Genomic DNA, 18,428 nt, shown 5'->3' on the forward strand with positions numbered 1-18,428 from the left:
TGTCCTTTGGCCTTGGCACCCATGCAGACATATGAACACACACACACACACACACACACACACACACACACACACCACACACACATACACTCCATAGATTGCCTTGAGGGGGATGTGACATGTGACCTCATTTCTGAGTAGAGACCAGCAAGACCTACGTGATCCACGTGGCTAATTCCATGTTCTGTGAAGGGATCTAAGCCATCCTACCTCGAAGTTCTCCTTATCCACGTTCCTTGCTCATCTCAAAACAACTCCCTCCAGCTCAGCTTAGCTCCTCCAGCCTGAGTTCAGGGTCCACATCTCTCATCGCCACCCACCGCCAGGCTGCTCTCAGAGCGATGCCAGCACACCACCCAGTGAAAGCAAGCCGCCACCCACCCAGCGCCCCCACCGTGCTGGATGGAGCAGGCCACCAAGACTGCCAGGTCACTTACAATGTTGCCGGCTTGGAGCATGGCCTCGAAGGACTCGGTCATCGGGTAGTACTCCATGGCCATGAAGACGGTGTTCACCACAATGCAGAGGGTGATGGTGAGCTCGGCAAAGGGATCGGTCACCAGCTCAAAGAGAACCATCTTGAACTTCATCCACTTGGGGCTGCACTCCCAGATAAGACACTTCTGAGCCAAGCTGATCAGGCAGGGCGGGCACCTCAGCTTAGACTCTTCAAGCTCTGCATGATGCCAATGACAGGTGTCATCTACATGTCTCCTTGGGCCCCCATCCTCTGGTCATGTTCTAGACCCTTCCATACCAATACTGGTCACCTTCAAGGTCAACTTTACTCTGGCCCTCATCTCCATGCCTCCCAGTTTCTAACTGTGGAGCAATAGGATTTTGGTCCTGTCACCCCAATCCACCCATTCACCCAGTCCCTCAGACTGTTGGTATGTCTCCACCTGCCTCTCCCCGTGTATGTGCATGTTGATGTGCATACATGTTCATGTATTTAAGTGTAGAAACAAGAGGACAGCCTCACTTGTCATTCTTAAGGCATTAACCCCTCTGCCTCCTCTTCCTCTCAATGTAGTCCGGCTAGCCAGGAATTCACTCTGTAGCCCAGGCTGGCTTCAGACTCACAGAGATCGCCCTGCCTTTGCCTCCTGAGTTCTGAGATTAAAGGCATGTGCTACCATGTCTGGTGAAACGGTCTTTTCTTAGCCTGGAACTCACTAAGTAGGTGAGACTGGCCTGCCTGAAAGCCCAAGGGTCCCTGCCTTGCCAGCACAGGGACTGTGTGTACGCTGCATGTCTGGCTTTTCACTGCATGGTTCTGAGGATCAAACTCAGGTTTTCAAGCTTGCAAGACAAACTCGGACTGAATTCTCCTTGCAGCCTGACCTCGCTTACTAACTGCCCACTGCCCCTCACATACCCTTACTTCTCAACTTACCCCACCTGGATTTCACACCCGTCCCTCTGCTGATGTCTTTGTGGATGTGCTCAGTCCCTTCACCCACTTCCTCCTCTGCTTGCCTGGCAAAACTCCCTATGCATACACCACAGTTGAACCCAGCCAGCTGAACATGCTTGGACGAAATACACACTCAAACCTTGCCTGAGCCACCCTCGAGCCTCTGCCAATCCCTGCCCAGGAGCTCTGCAAGGGTGACTGGTCCCCTTGAGTCAGAGACCCCATCCAGCATGCAGTGAAACCCAGTATGAGTTTATCTTATTAAAAATAAATTATGAAAAAGATAAAAAAATTTAAAATACCACGTCTAAACCATATCCAAATCTGATCCTCCAGCCTTCCAGAATATTCACTATTCTGTACTCATGAGCTTCCTTTATCTCCCTCAGAACTGAGAACTACTCAGGGAACAGCTCCTCCTGCCTCCGTGTCTACAGGAGCACGGGAACCTGCACCCTCTACATCTCCTACTTCCATGTCTACAGGAGCATGGGAGCTGTATCCCTCTCCATGACTACAGGAGCAAGAGCTGCTCCCTGTCCATCTCCTGCCTCCATGTCTACAGGAGCACAGGAACCTGCACCCTCTACATCTACTTCCATGTCTACAGGGGTTGGATCTGTACCCTGCCCACCTCCTGCCTCCATGACTACAGGAGCAAGAGCTGCACCCTCTCCATCTCCTGCATCCATGTCTACAGGAACATTGGGGAGCTGTATCCCTTTCCATCTCTTGCCTCCGAGTCTACAGGAGTAAGAGCTGCACCCTCTCCATCTCCTGCCTGCGTGCCTACAGGAGCACGGGGAGCTGCAGCCTCTGACTCACATAGAAACCTTCTCACCTACTCAGCCCCCTTCTCTATCCCTGGGTAATCTCCACGTATCAGCAGGCCAGCATACTCTAACTGTATCTCAGCTTTAGAGAAGGTCCCTCTGGACCATGTGTTCTCTCTCTCTCTCTCTCTCTCTCTCTCTCTCTCTCTCTCTCTCTCTCTCTCTCTCTCTCTCTCTCTCTCTCACACACACACACACACACACACACCACACCACACCACATACCACATACCACATACACCCACACACACATCTTCTGCCTCTTCAACAGCAAACTTCCTTGGAAGTTTTCTAAATGCAATCTCCAATTTTCCTCTTTTCTCTGGAGACCTAGTGTCTGCCTCTTACCCCTCCCAACTTCAAACAGAATGCAGCCCTGTCTCTTGCAGCACTGACAGCCTAGGCTAACCCCTGCATTTCCCCCCCCCCATGGCTACTATTTCTCAGCTTTGTCTCTCCTTTTTCTCCTTTGGCAAGCACAAAAAGCACAAACACTCTGGACTCCATCTCCTTGCTGTCTCACTGGGTACCTTATTGAATCCCAAGGCCCTACAAAACCACTCCCAGGCAGATCACTCCTAAATTATATGTCCAGCTTCTGATCTCTCCCTTGAGTCTCAGGCTTATCCCTCCTGCAGCCTCCGTTGCATATCTGCCTGGCTGTGTAATTGGGGCCATCTCTATGGAGAGCAATTCCATAGCTTTGGGCTTGTCTCTAAATCATACTGCATGCTGTACATCCTGGAGGTAGACGTACCAGCTAACGTGGGCATTTCCCCCCATGTTTTCTTACACACACACTTTGCATATGAAGCCTCTTCCACTGTGAGGCTTTTAAACACCTACCCAACTTTGCTTCTTTCCTTAAATCTCACTATTTTTCATGTCAACTTTGGTGAGCTTGTGGTTTATTTGGGGTAGGAAGCAATGTATGGGTATAGTTTTCTTCTTTGGTTGTTTATATTAACAGTATTTATTGGATAATCTGGTTTCCTAAGAAGCTGAAACGGTGTTCTCACTGTGGTACTTCCATATGTTCCCACGTACACATGTCCATTCCTCTTCCACAGACCAGGCTATTTATTTCCACTACCATGCTGTGCTAATTACCTACTGTGAGTTTTTCAAACTACAGATGTCAAAACTGGCAAGGCATAGTTTTGTACAGACGCTGATGTGTTCTGGGAGCAAAATCAATCATCCCTGTTTGGAACAAAAGTGGACCTTCCCGGACCCATTTTGGCACCAAAAGGTAGCCTGAGAACTAGTGTTGAATGAGGACATTACAGATAACATTCTGCAGAAGCAGCCTGTCTGGAAGGCACAGTGCACAGGGGCTCAGCCCTGTCTGTGTGTGTGTGTGTGTGTGTGTGTGTGTGTGTGCATGCCGTGAGCCATGCACAAGAGTATGCTTGCAGATGCCAAGGTCAATGCCAGTGTCTTCCTCGCTCACTTTTTTAAAGACAGGGTTTCCCTATGAACCCGTGGTTTGATGGGCTGGACAGAAAGCTCTGGGATCTGCCTGTCTGCGCCCTCAGTGCTGGAGTCAAAGGCATGCGGAGATTAGCTTTTACAGGGGCCTGGGTATCAGACTGGCACAGTGGCACCTTATCAATACAACCACCTCTGCTCTGTAACCACCATGACCGATCTTGATTGACTAAGACCACGGAGACAAGAGCAATCACACCTTGACCAGACTTGAGCGTGATCATGCCCACTTCCCAACAGTCTTGGGAAAGAACTTTCCTCCTCTGAGGAGGAGTGTCCTCCATTCAGATAACAGCCAAGGTCTCCACTTGAGCACCCTCTCCCACCACTTCCAGAATCTACTTGAATGTTCCCCAAGATCTTTCTGGGTCAATATGCTAAAAAAAACTTTTCTATTCTCCTGGAAGGAATTCTTTTCCACTTCGGGGTCCTCTCTTATTTTATCTTCCTCTGTCTCTTCCAATGGCCCCATCTCTTCTGCTCAACCATCACAGACAGCTGTAGCTGCCTAAAACCCAGCCCCAGTTCTTCTCCTTGTTCTTACCTCATCCTCCTGCATCTTTTGAAAGTCACTGTCTGGCTTCAGGTTGCTAAGGAATATATATCTCTAGGTTCCTGGCCTCAGCTTAATTCTAGAACCACTGAGCATCAAGCCAGCTTCCTATCAGACACTGCCACCTGGATGTTTCCAGGGTACTTCATGATCCACATGTCCCGGACTCTTACACGTCCCCTCATGGCTTTCCTTGGAGGCTCTCTGGTCCTCCCTACAATGCTCACGTGGGTCATCGCGCCAGTGCCCCTTTGGTGGCTTGTCCTGGAACCATGTGCACTGTGAACTTCTGAATCTCATGCCCCTCAGAGACCTGTGCAGTCCTTCCGATTCCCGTCATCCTTGCTGCCACTGCCCCAGGTCTAAGCTCTCCTAGCTCTCATCTGATTTCTTCCTGCTTTTGCTGCCAACACCCTCCCACTTAAATTCCATTCTCTGCAAGTTTCGCACTCTCCTGCCTCCAGCCCTTTAGTGGCGCCCCACTGCTCTTGGATGAAGTCCAATGTCCTTTAGAACCCAGGGGCTTTTGTGGATCTGCCCCCAGCCTGCTTCCCTAGCTGCATTTTGAGGCCCCCATCAGATAGCTCAGGCTTTTAAATGACTGTTTCAGGATCTGCTGCCTAGGGTGCTTCCCTGACCCTCGGCGAAGAACCCCCCACATCTCTTAGCTTCCTGCATTTCTCCACCAAGACACTCAGCACCCCACTGGTGACTTGTCTCGTATCCTTCTCTCCTGATGTGTGCAGTAACAACTGCACCCTTAGCTGTGAGCCTGCGCCCAGCTTCCTGGTTTGGATGACTGTCAAGTCTCAGCTTACATGCCAAGCATGAATGGCTCACAGGTCTTGAGTGAAGTTAGCAGCCATGCACTTGAGCCAAACCTTCTCCTGCACAATCACCCTGAAGGAAGTGGTCCTGCAGATCCCATCATGATGCTGACAGCATGGGACACCCCCCTGAATCCCATCATAAATGTAACACCGAGCTGAAGAAAATGATGTACTTTATCCTTAGACACTCCAGCCTAACCAGGAGTCATCTTTCCCGGCTTTAATATGGTGTCTCCTGACTTTCCCACCACTCTCATAGTCCTCTCTCCCTGCCCTGAGATCTCTGATTACTCTTCATTTTATGTTTTCATCATTCAGTGCATTGCCAGTCAGCGCTGTTCTCCTCTCCTCGCCTGTGTGCAGTGCACTCATTCACCAGACTTAGCAACTGCGTGTTAGCGCCTCCCGCGTGCCACACACTGCTTACCCAGGCACCTGAGATGCAGCTCTGAGCAGAGGAGTCACGCCTCTTGCCCTTGTGGGGTTTAAATCTGGTGAATAGCAGTAGGTGGTACCTGGTGTGCTTACTACATATTTTACATAAGCCACTGGACCCTTACAAAAACAGTACAGGGTATATATACCACTGAGAAAAACTGAGGCACAGAAAGTCAAGAGAACCCTGGGGTCACAGAATATGCTATAAATGGTAGAGCCCAGATGCAAACCCAGACATGTGGGCTCTTGACCTTCTCTGGTCTAAAGCAGGGTACACCTAGGGTCATATTTTTCTCATACCCATTTTCCCTTCTTTTCTCTCTTTTTTTTGTATTTGTTTTCAAGACAGGTTTTTACTGTGTAACAGCCTTGACTGCCCTGTAGCTCACTCTGTAGACCAGGCTGGCCTCGAACTCACGGAGAGATCCACCTGTCTCTGCCTCCTGACTGCTGAGAGTAAAGGTGTGCACTGCCGTCACCTGGCCCATCTTTCTTTTTGGGTCAGGTCATATGGTACAGCCCTGGCTGGTCTAGAACCCACTCCTCTTACTTCGGTCTCCCTAGTTTTGGAATTTAGGGGCCACATGACGATGGCCAGCCTCTGCTTTATCCCTGGAAAACTGATTAGGTGTTTAAGTCTGAGGAACGTCTCTCACAGTTTTCACATGCCGATTCCCTGTGCTCGGTTCAGATTGCTGGTCTTCCCAGGGAGGCTTCCTTTTGCTACCACCCCATCTAAAATCACCCCATTAGAACCCCTGCTCTCCATTGCCTCCCTTTATTTTCCATCCCTCATCGCCACTTGCTATCTTCCTGTGTTGATCATCTGTCTCCAGGGTGCACAGTCCATGGGAGCAGGTGTGTACCTTGCTCTCATTGAATCACAGGCTCCTGGGACAATGCCAGATGTCTAACAGATGTTTGAATAAACAAATCTTTTTGAGGAGTTCCAGGGAATAATTGAAAACTCAAGCTACTGGAATTGTACATAGGACCCTCTGAAGCCAACTGGGGTTTCTTTACTGGGTATCTAAGCAGATGGATTTGTCAAAAACAAGATTCTTCCCACCCCATGTGACATAAAAACTAGGCTAGACTAGCTCTATACCCAGAGAAGAGGCCACAACCTTGTTCTCTGGGGACTTTGTGTACAGACAGCCATCACCCAGTGCCACCTCCTTTCTTCTCCTACCCCTCAGCTGGATCACAGGCACATCCCTCAGGAGACTGACCCAGTCCCACTTGACTGGCAGCACCCAGGACTGGAAAGGATTTGGTGAAATGGATTGGCTAATCTACTTAAGTTGCCTTCCCATGTTTGGCACAATGAGCGCTTGAGACAGAAATGAAGTCACAATGATCAAAGTTATCACCGTGGAGAACATGAAAAGTAACTTTGCCATGCCAGGTAATGAAAGGCTGTTGAGTTCCTTGCACACCTGGGAGGTGGTACTAAGACCTTGAAGAAGTCGCAGTGAGAACAGTGACTGTTTTCTATGATTTATAGACGTGTTTTTCTGAGGAATTTTTTTCCATCCATTGCATGACTTTAGTCGCAAGCCTACCCAGGCACACTTGGAGCGCCTGGCATTCTTGAGTTCTGCCAACAATACACAATAAGGACTAAGGTTGTGGACTGACGGTGTGAGGATTTCCTTCAGATGACACCCAGAATAGATCAAAGGGGCTTTGGTATGAGAAACTTGTTGTACCCCAAATAACTTTGTGTAACAATCAACAGATAAGTCTTTGCACAGTTGTTAGAGGTTCAGTTCAAAGAAACGGTTCCTCCCTCCCGCCAGAGAGCCTAGAATTACACTCTGGAGTGACTCTGCTTTGGACATCTGTGCAACACGAAACGCCGACAGAGAGTATCTGGGATCCCAGGCCACAGCGAGAGGCCCTTGGCCCAGCTTAGACTCTCCGCAGCACGGAGGATGGGCATGTCAATGAGAACCACTTACCCTCAATGACAGAAGTCATGATACTGACAACGCTCATCGCCCTCTGTGCGCGGAAAGGCTCGTTCAAGTATTCTGCAGACAGATAATTCTTCTTCTGTCCTGCAGCCTCAAGTGCCTGCTGGGATACAAACAGGGTCAGGACACTTCAGCAGCAGAGCTAGGTCATCTAGCTTCTTATTGGCTCATCTCATACAGTTGTGAGCTGCCCTGTGAAGCCACGAGCCTCTCGGGGAAAGCTAGGCGAAATAGGGATGGTGTTTGAGCTCAGTTGTGAGGACCAGCGGCACACAGGGGCAAGAGTCAGAGCCCAGGTCGGAGGGTATGAGCCCAGCCAAAAAGATCCTAGAAGTTTATTAGGAGAAAGAGCTTGCTGAGCCCCGGGGGAGGCAAGGAGACTTGGAAATTAGGGAACTTGCTAAAGACAGCTGAGTATAGGTCCTCAGAAGGGCTTCGAATCTCCTTACACTAGCTGGGTATTTTCACCAGAATGAATTAAGGCTGAACACTCGGGAATATGGTGTCCCAGGAACAGACACAGGAGGGCAGGGGCTGCGTCCAGGAGAGTGAAAAATGCTGAGTGGGGCATTTCCTGGGGTTCAGACTAACAGGATTCAAACGGCGGTGTCAGGAACACTGGGGAAGAGAACTAAGAGGCTTCAACGCTGGGCCATGAGGCAGCCACACTTATTAGATACAAGGAAGGGCAGAGCTCTGGGAAAAGAAGGAAAACTGGTCTCAGTAGACCCTGGTTGTCTCTCCTTGGTCCCCTCCCTGAGCACACCAAGGCACGCCCTTTCCCCTAATAAATCTCCAGCTTTAATGGTAGTCACAGTTTTATACACATCCTTATAGCCAATGCATCCAATTAGAGCAAAGTAAATCATGGGCAAAGACAACTTCTCAAAAAACCTCTGCTTACTCCAGGAATAAAACCACCCCAGATTGCCCCAGGAGCGGACACGGGAGAAGGACCAGGACTTCCTAAGCCCTGATGCTACTGGCTGTGGCCGCTTGGCTGGGACATCTCCTAACCTGCAGGCTATACTTTCTGTTTCCTGTTCCCCTGCTGAAAACAGGTTTTGCTTCCTCTGGCTGTGCTTGGTACGGATTCTTCTTCCATTGGATCACAAGAGCTAGGATTGTGGCTGTTATCAGGATCAGAGAGAATTCCGGGGGCGAGATCTCTCCTGGTACACCACTAAGACATCCCCAGAGAGCCCCACAGCCCAGCTGTGGGTTGAGGACTCTGGGCTGGTGATTTGTTTGGCCTAGAGATACGCTGTTCACCTGTCTTCCTGCTGCGTTGGCAACCTTGGCAAAATATTGACCCTATGGCTCTGGTCAGGCTTGGCCAATAGGAAACACAAACTGGGCAGTAGGAAAGGAGAGGGGAAGCAGAGAGGGAGGGAAGGACGGAGGGAGGAAGGGAGGGAGGGAGGGAGAGAGTTGGCTGTCTGCACCCTGTCCCCTTCAGCTGGCAACGGCTGAACCATGGGTCCCTCAGCTACAGATATTGACAAGTTCTGATTTGGGGCCTTTCCCTTAGCTGTCAGCTTAGGCATGTTCAGCTCTTCACTGTTGCTGCTCTCCAGGTCCTTCACTGCTCCTTAGTTCCCTGAGCCCAGCCCACACCTCTGTGAATACTTTCCTAAATTCCTACACTTGCCTGCTGAAGCAGGCCATCTACTTCTTTCTGGAATCCTCAGTCACAGGCTATCCCAAGTCACAAGGTATCCTGAGCCACATGATATCAGACTAAGCTAGCACATTTCTGCCAAACTCACCAGACTCAGTGGAAGCAACCACACAACTGTGTCTTAGATGAACCACACAACTGTGTCTTAGATGTACAAGCCTCTTTGTATGTGTAAGTCTGGTAGCCAGCGAGGGCATGTGGGGACTGCAGAAGCACTGTTCGTGATGCTGAAGGAGATCTCAAATTAAACTGGATCTCCGAGCTCAACACAGAGTCCTAGGCTTGCTGTTATATCCCCTGTGGATATTCTCTCAAGGACTGGGGGACATTAGTTCCTGTCCCTAGTCTGCAGCATTGCAATGAGTTATTCATCCTGTGAGTTGGACCAAAGCCACTGCCCTTCTATCAGGATCTGTCCTGAGAACCTCTCAGGATTTTGTCAAACCTCGGGGACAGTTTTCTCAAGGACCCCTTGTGTAGACTGATGGAGGCGGGTCTTCTATCAATCTGTTGATTTCATTGGTTAATTAATAAAGAAAACTGCTTGGCCTAATAGGTTAGAAAATAGGTGGGTGGAGTAGACAGAACAGGAAGAAGGAAGTGAGGTAGATGGCTCAGACAATTGCCCTGCCTCTACAACCAGATGCCATGAAGCCAGCCACCAGGACAGACATGCTGAATCTTTCCTGGTAAGACACCACTCATGGTGTTACACAGATTATTAGAAATGGGTTAAAGCAAGAGATGTGAGAATTAGTTAATAAGAGGCTGGAACTAAGGGCCAGGCTGTGTTTAAAAGAGTACAGTTTCCGTGTAATTATTTTGGGGATAAAGCTAGTCGGGCACCACGGGAGCCAGGCAGGAATGCAGCCCGCCGCTCCCATCACTACAGTAGACAGAAGTTTCTGTCCCACAACCATTGAGTACCAAAGAAATACACAGAGGTTTATACTAATTATAATTATAAAATTATAAGCCTGTTGTTCAGACTTATTATTAACTAGCTCTTACAACCCATAATTCTTATCTATGTTTAGCCATGTGGCTTGGTACCTTTTCTCAGTGAGGCATTCTCATCTCGCCTCCTCTGCTTCTGGATTACAACTGAATCTCTTACCTTTCCTCTTCCCAGAATTCTCCTGGTTTTATCACTCTGACTGTGTTTCCTGCCTGGCTACTGGCTGATCAACATTTTATTGAACCAACACAAGTGACAAATCTTTACAGGGTACAAGAGCACTGTCCCATGGCAACCTTGTTTCTCTCATCAATCATCAAAGGAGCATGCAGGGACATCTCCAAAGCAATGATGGCAACTATGGACGGATACGCACATGATGTCAGATGGAAAACCAACCACCTGCATGCCTGCAGAGATGATAGACAACACCTTCACCACAAACAATCCCAGTAGTTTTTGTGGGTCTGGCCTGCCCTGCCTATAAAAGGAGAGTTGGGTGGAGGCATGGGACAGATATTGTTAACGACCCTTCCATTGGTGACACTGATTGGCAAATGGCTTCTGTTGGGAGACAGAGTATGGTGCATGCAAGAACTCACCAGGCCTTCGGGACCTCCAGCAGCAAGCTCACCAGTGGGCAGTGTGAGCGGTCCCTCTTCCCCATGTCCAGGACCAGGCTTTGGAGACCGAAGCAGTGGGCTCTTCGGGAGAGGACCTGCCTGCCCAGCACCCCTGCTCAGCAACAGGGAACCTCGATGGCCTTCGTGGTCTCCGTGAAAGACTCCATCATCTGTGATCCCATCAGGAAATGAGACATCTTGTCCAGGTGCTCGGAAGTGGAACACACTGCCGTGGCTAGCCCTGCGTCTTCCAGAAGAAAGGCCTAGGAAAGACTGGGTGTTACCCCCAGGGGAGCAGGAGAAAAGATAGGGTTGGAGTGATCCTCTTTGAATCCAGTACACGCTTCCCTCCACCCATGCTGTGTCTTGTGACCTTCCCAAACCTACATGAAGACCTGAAGATGATCTGGGTAGACATGAGGAGGAGCCAGGACTTGGAGAAGGAGAAGAGTGGGGGTAGGGGGTGATTGACAGGGTGCCTAAGACCAGCATACAGGTTATAATTACCAGATATCACTGGCCCAGCCAGGTATCAGCCTTTGGCAACAGGCCCAGAGATGGCTGTTTTAGATTCCCATCTGTGAGTGGAATGTCATGACCCATGGATATGCCTGGATTGGAGCTTGGAATATGGGTTTTGAATGAATACGCTTTGCTGTCTGAAAATTAAGATGTACAAGCTGTTGGATTCCATCTTTGTGAGTGTGAGGGTTTGTGTCGGGTTAGAGGAGACAAGAGCTTTATAGTGTAATGAGTTGGCAGGATCCCCTGAGGCTGACTTTGAATAGGGAGATTGAAGGAAGAGCCACAGCCCAATTTCTTGGAAGAATAATGCCATTTTTCCAAATCGATAAACATTTCCCATAAAAAGCTTCTACTGAGAGAGAGCTGTGAGGCTTACAGATCCAGAGGAAGAGCTCAGGTTCCCAAGTTCTCAGGCACAGTACCCCCACAGAATTCCTGGATGGGGTTTGCTAGTTCTCATGACCATGGGAATCTGGCCATGGCAAGTGGTCAGTCCTATGCTCAGATCATACATGGTGCCTCTAAAATCTAAACAATGGCTCCCTACTGAACTCTGGTCATGGTGCCCTTAATTTCTTCTTAATTCCTTTTGTTTACTAAGCAACTGAAGCAGGGCATGTTACTGCTGGAATTCTCCTCATGTCATAAAAGTGAGCGAGTGAGCTCTCCTTCCCTCCTCCCTCTCACATGTGTCTCTGTGTGTGCTCTTGCCCTGTGTTCACGGGTCAGAGAACAGCCTTAAGGTTGTTTCTCAGGTCTCTCACTGCTCTGGAACTCACCAAAGAGGCTGCCTCACCAACAAGCCTTAGGCATCCTCCTGCCCCTGTTTCCCCAGTGCCTGGGATTGCAAGAGCATAGCCCTACCATGCCTGGCATGTTCTTTGTTTCAGTGTGGGTTCTGGGGGTTGAACTCAGGTCCTCGTGATTGCAAGGCATACACAGGACCAGCTCGTCCATCTCCCAAGCCCCTTGAGGTTTCTTTTCTTGGTGACTTGGAGCCTAATCCCATTCAGCTACCACTATTGCCAGCCCAGGGTCATACACAGAGCATTCTGCCTAGGATAAATGTCCAAGGACTGCGGTGCTTGCAAAAACCCATGCGTTCTTTCCATATTGTAGGTAAAGAAGAGAATCAGGAAACCTGTATTAAAGATAAGAAGACAGAATTGTTTACACTTGGGCACCAAGCGAATTAAGGAGGAAACCAAGTGATGCTGTGGGACAATGGTCTTATTTCCATTTAATAAAATGCTGATTGGCCAGTAGCCAGGCAGGAAGTATAGGTGGGGCTACCAGGCAGGAAGTAGAGGTGGGCAATAAGAACACGAGAATTCTGGGAAGAGGAAAGAGTCAGACTGCAGTCGTCATCCAGACGCAGAGGAAGCAAAATGAGACTGCCTCGCTGAAAAAGGTACCAAGCCACTTGGCTAACACAGACAAGAATTATGGGCTAATATAAGTTAGAAGAGTTAATAAGAAGCCTGAGATAATAGGCCAACCAGTTTATAATTAATGTAGACCTCTGTGTGTTTCTTTGGGACTGAATGGCTGCAGGACCAGGTGGGACAGAAACCTCTGTCAACAAAGAGAAGCATCTAGGACCAGCGTTTGGCTGGCAGCATCTCCTTGCCACCATTTATTTTAAACCCAATCTGTCTGTCAAGTGATGAGTGATGATCTCTTTTCCACTGTCTTAGTTCTAACATCTACACCATTGCTTTCGGTCTGAAAAAAAAAAATGAAAACTTTCAGAGATCTATTTACCAGCAAAACAAACATGGAGGAAGAGGATGGAGACACTCTTGGACCCTCGGGTGCTAATCTGTATGGGGCTGACTGATGGGAGAAACGAAAGCCGAATTCTGTGTTCTTGGCATTCCCACGGAAGCCGTGATTCACCCTCTTCTGTGACTGTCAGAGTAATAGCCAAATTCCCTTTAAAACGCTGATTGTGCCCTGTGCATTCCAGGTGCTGCTCCAAAGAGGCAGCGCAAGGTAAGAAGGGCGCAGGTGTAACAGGTGCTCCATCGTGGGTGCATCTCTGAGGCCAAAGTGTATGCAAGTGTGTCTGTGAGTGTAGGTGCTTGTGTAACTCTGGGGGCTGTCGACTGAGGAGAGCATCCTTCCCGTGACCACAGGAAGGAAGCTTAGAGGGATATGAATGGTGGAAAGCAACCCTCAAAATCTGCCTTTATTCCCTCCCCATGTGATTAGCGTGAGAACTTCTCTTTCACATGAGCTATTGGGATAGCTAATCCAGGTTGTCAATTTGACCTACCTGGGAAGAGAGAACCTCAGTCAAAGAATTGCCTCCATCAGACTGGCCTGGAGGCATGCCTATGGGGGCATCTTCCTCATTGCTAATTGATGTAGGATGCTCAAGCCCGCAGAGGGGCTGAAGACGTGAGCCACAGAGGAAGCCAACTGTTCCTTTATGGTCTCTACTTCAGTTTCTGCCTCAGAATTGCTGCTTTGAGTTTCTGCCCAAACTTCCCTCAATAATGGATTGTGACCTTGAAATTGTAGGGTGAAATTAACCTGTAATCAGAGTTTCCTATCCTGACCATCCCATCCCAAATAACCAACTTGGAGGCTTATATTAACTATAAATGCTCAGCTAATAGCTCAAGCTTATTACTAGCTAACTCTCACCCTTAAATTGACCCATATTTCTATGTATGCTTTGCCACATGGCTCACGGCTTGTTACCTCATTTTCTACACACCCTGCTCGCGCGACTGCTGACTGGCATCTCTTCTGACTCTGCCCTCCTTCTTCCCATCATTCTCAGTTGGCTTCCCATCTAGCTTCTTGCTCAGCTACCGGCCTGTCAGCTTTGCTTTTTATTAAACCAACGAGAGTAATACATAGTCAGAGTGTAGGAAAAGGATTGTCCGGCAGCATGAACCCTCCCTAGCTGCTTGTGGTTGTGGTTGTTTATGACAGCACAGGAGAACAAGCAGAGGCCTACGGGAAGGAAGCTACACAGGACTTTCCAGGTGGCAGGGAGGTGGAAGAAGAGACTTGGTGAAGAAAGTTGGAGTGGGAGGTAGAATGTTAATTGTGGTGGGGGTAGAACCGCTACAGGGTCTAATGTAAGGTCTGAAAGTCATTCCTAGGCTAGGCTCTGTCTCAGAGACTGGTGCTGGGGTCTTCTGTGTGAACAGCAAGTGACAGCCTGAGCTGCAGGGACAGAAGCAAGAGGTCAGAAAGAGGAGAGTGGGTATTACACATACACACACACACACACACACACCCTAGCCTCTTCTCCCACTGCTCTATCTGAAAAATCACAACTCACCTAAGTGTCCCAGCCTGAAACCCAGAATCACCCTGCCTTGCTTTTCCTTTTCCTTATTCTACAGCCTTAATCTTGACCCCTCTACCTAGAAAGGTCCTTATTATTACTCCCATCCCCACTGATAATGCCCCTGTCCTAGCATAGGCCACCAGTGAGGAGGGGGTGTGTGTCTGAGTTACTAAAATCCTCCTCTCTCTTTGCTCCCAACCTCTTTCCATTCCACCCATGGCCAGAATAGTCGCTAAACTGAGTGATCCTTCGAGCCAGCCCAGAGCGTCTTACCATCCTGCGTTGATTGTAAGGCTCAGATTGGGGTGACCGGTTGTCATCTGTAGAGCCCTCTGACACCCTTGATTTCATTCTGTGTTTTCTCTCATGGGAGTTTCTGGGGGCTAATGGTGATCCATTGTGGGAAGGGAGTGAGGTCCTGTCAATCCCCAGGGCTGCCAGCACCTGAAGGAAAGAGCAGTAATTGCAGGCACAGAATCAGACTGAGATTGGCATGTGTGTGTTCTCCAAACAGCTGTGGGGGTGAGGGATCTGGGACCACAGAGGCTGAGGGTTAGGGATATGCACAGTGGTGGGGTTGTGGTTATGGCAGATACAGGGGCCACCTCCCGCCTCCAGCCCTGCCATAGGTGCTGATGCCTTGCCCAGGCCCTTGTGACCAGGTCAGACTTTGCCCCTCAGAATGCACAGCTGAATGCTCACAACGTAGCTTCCTGCCCCTGAGCCAGATATGGGAGCAGACACAGCTGGCCCTCTTGCTTCCAGGTCGGGCTAACTCTCGGTGTAGGATACTGCTGGAGCTCCCCGGGGGATCAGACAATAGCTCACATCTAGCTGATCCCACCTACCACCTGATGATGTTCTAGTTTACTCTCCTTGTGTCCAAAACAACTCCTCAATAGCTCACTTGGAAAAAGCTCCCTCACTCAGTTTCTTTTGTGTGTAGATTCATGTTTATGTAGGTGTGTGTGTGTGTGTTGTGTGTTGTGTGTGTGTGTGTACATGCCTATAGAGGCCAGAGGACAACTCGGGTGTCATTCCTTAGGATCCCGTTCACTTCATTTTTGTGACAAGGACTCTCACTGGCCTGAAGCTACACCAACTAGAACAAAGCTCAAACGATCCACCCAACTGTGGCCTCCAGCACTGGAATTGAAAGTACGTTCTGGGACTTGACTTGGGTCTTCCTGATCGCATGGCCAGCACTCTGCTGACAGTTATTCTCCCTCCATGGGGTACTCTTTTAAGGTGACCCAAAACAACCCTTAAAGTAAGACTCATGTTCATAAGTCTCTAAAGGTGTCATGTCCACTGTCCCCAGAAGCTCCTGGCTGCACGGGACTGCCTCCACCCACCTCCTGTTCCTTCTAGCAGCACTTCAAGGGCTTCCTGGAACTTCTTTTTCCTTGGCTTCGATCTCTGCGATTGTTGCCTGGTTCTGCTCCTCATATGCCATGGTGACCACAGCCAAGATCAAATTGACCAGGTAGAATGATCCAAGGAAGATGACCAGCACGAAAAAGACCATGTACATTTTCCCAGAGGCCCGGAGTGTCTGGAGATCAAAGCAAAGGTCAGCCAGACACTGTGCATGGAACACACGGGCCCTTAATGCATGGAACACACGGCCCCTGATGGTCAGCCAGACACTGTGCATGGAACATACAGGCCCTTAATGCATGGAACACACAGGCCCCTGATGGTCAGTCAGACACTGTGCATGGAACACACAGGCTCCTGATGGTCAGTCAGACACTGTGCACAGAACACACGGGCCCTTGAAGGTGTAGTGGTGTATGCCTGTAATGTAAATGAAGATTACCTTTTGTTTCCTGGCTTCCCAGACCTAAATAATCACACAGAAACTATATTAATTACAACACTGCTTGGCCAATGACTTAGGCATATTCCTAGCTAGCTCTCACATCTTAAATTAACCCATTTTTTATTAATCTATGTATCATCACGAGAGTGTGGCCTACTAGTAAGGTTCCGGCAGCCTTCCTCTCCTTTGGCAGCTACTGGCATCTCCCTGCTCCACCTTCCTTCTCCCAGTGTTCAGTTTAGTTTTCCCCACCCAGCTCCATTCTGCCCTGCCATAGGTCAAAACAGCTTCTTTATTAACCAATGGTAAGAAAACATATTCACAGTATACAGAGGAGCATCCCACATCACTGTTATCCCAGCATGTGGGATATGGAGGCAGGGGGATCATCACAAGTTCTATGTGAGCAAAGGCGGGCGTAGTGAATTCTGTCGTCAAATTAGTGAAACGGAGATACCTGCTGGTACAGACGCTCCCAGGAGTCCTGCGTCATGAGGCGGAACAGCGCAAGGAATGCCCACAGCGAAGGGAATCAAAGCTGGTGTAGTTAAAATCCGGATTTTCAGATGTTTTCAGGCAGATTGTAAACCACGGGGCAGTGACTGCAGCAAGAGGGGAGAGGAGCTATTATACGGCCTTGCTGATTGGGTGCAAGTAAGTTTGGGGCGGTGAGAGAAGTGACGGGATGGAGGTCAGAACTGACAGGTCAGGGCTCGGATTTAGCGTGGGGACTCAGTTTCCCTCATCTACAACATGGGGATGCCAATACTTTTGTTCAGTTTGCTTATCCAGAGGAGTAGCCTGGAGGAGAGAAGATGTCAGCCCTGACTTGATTCTAGACGGGCGCCAATAGGATTCTATATTTTTGCCAGCATGCACCAGGAAAAGGAAAAGGCAGGAGCCACAAAGCAGACTAAGTCACAAGCCTGCAGGCGCCATTTCCAGAGTTAACCATCTAGGAGGACTTACATCAGCCAAGTTCAGCGACAGATTACACATGACAATGAAAACATCACCTGCCACTCGCTAAGTGCTCAGCGCACGCCTCTCTCCTCCTGGAGTGCTGCACGGACAATATAAAGCAATCATCTCAACAGTTCTTACTTAAAGCGAGAAAGTCGGGCTCAGAGAGAAATCAGCTGCCTGAACTCAACAGAGTGTCGGGGTAGTTGTCAAAGATGGCGGCAACCACACTCGAGGTGCATCAGGCCAGGAGCAGTTAGCCAACACAAGGGGACTCTGTTTTGTTTTGTTATTTTTTGTCTTATTGAGGTTCTTTTTGATTGTCTGTATTTTTGTTTACTGTTTTGAGAAGATATATGTGTGTGTATATACATATATGCATATATGCACACATACAATGCACAGAGTTGGGAGGAATATGCTCAAAATATATTATATGAAAAAATCATTTTTAAAAATAAAAATTTTAAAGTGGAAGAGTGTAAGCAGTGAGAAACTCAGCACTGAGCCAGCTTCTCCTCCTGGTCGGGGAAGGAAGGCCAGGGTAGCGAGATCTAACGGATGAGTGGGGGTGGCACCAAGTTCCCCTCCCTCTATTCCTGGTCAGGACCAGGAATCCTGGCATCATCCTCCAATGACAGCCTCTGGGCTTCTCCTTATTCCAGACTTCCACATAAACACACAACCTCAGGACCCATAGAACTGCTTAGAACTCTGATAATTATAATTAATTCCAATTTTATCTCCACCATGACCGAAGAGTTGAAGATCCCCCAATTCCCATGATTAAAGGAAGCCCTTTGGTTTTCTGTCCTGTAAGCTCCATCATTATTTCTGAGGGCAAGTTTGTCTCTGTCTAGCACTCCACATACGACTGCTAGTTGCTCTTTCCAGCAGCTCAGTGCATCAACAGTTAACTGCGACAGCCCTTACACAGCTTCTTCAGTATATACAAACACTATACACAAAACAAACAGAAATTCCTGCTATGGGGGCTTGCGG

The 18,428-nt window shown here is 48.9% G+C and overlaps 1 protein-coding gene across 3 annotated transcripts in view; it reads right to left on the reverse strand.

Moving 5' to 3' along the window:
- The window catches only part of Scn10a (sodium voltage-gated channel alpha subunit 10), a 105,166-nt gene that overhangs the window by 45,317 nt on the left and 41,421 nt on the right, over positions 1-18,428 (reverse strand). For all 3 annotated transcript variants that reach the window (XM_038321783.1, XM_038321782.1, XM_038321780.1), the window contains exons 11-13: positions 10,783-11,076; positions 7,527-7,641; positions 438-676 (exon numbers count right to left, since the gene is read on the reverse strand). In XM_038321783.1, the coding sequence (XP_038177711.1) occupies positions 438-676; positions 7,527-7,641; positions 10,783-11,076 (648 nt within the window). The remainder of the gene's footprint in view (positions 1-437; positions 677-7,526; positions 7,642-10,782; positions 11,077-18,428) is intronic.

This window comes from Arvicola amphibius, chromosome 3 (assembly GCF_903992535.2).
Source record: "Arvicola amphibius chromosome 3, mArvAmp1.2, whole genome shotgun sequence".
Taxonomy (NCBI): Eukaryota; Metazoa; Chordata; class Mammalia; order Rodentia; family Cricetidae; genus Arvicola; species Arvicola amphibius.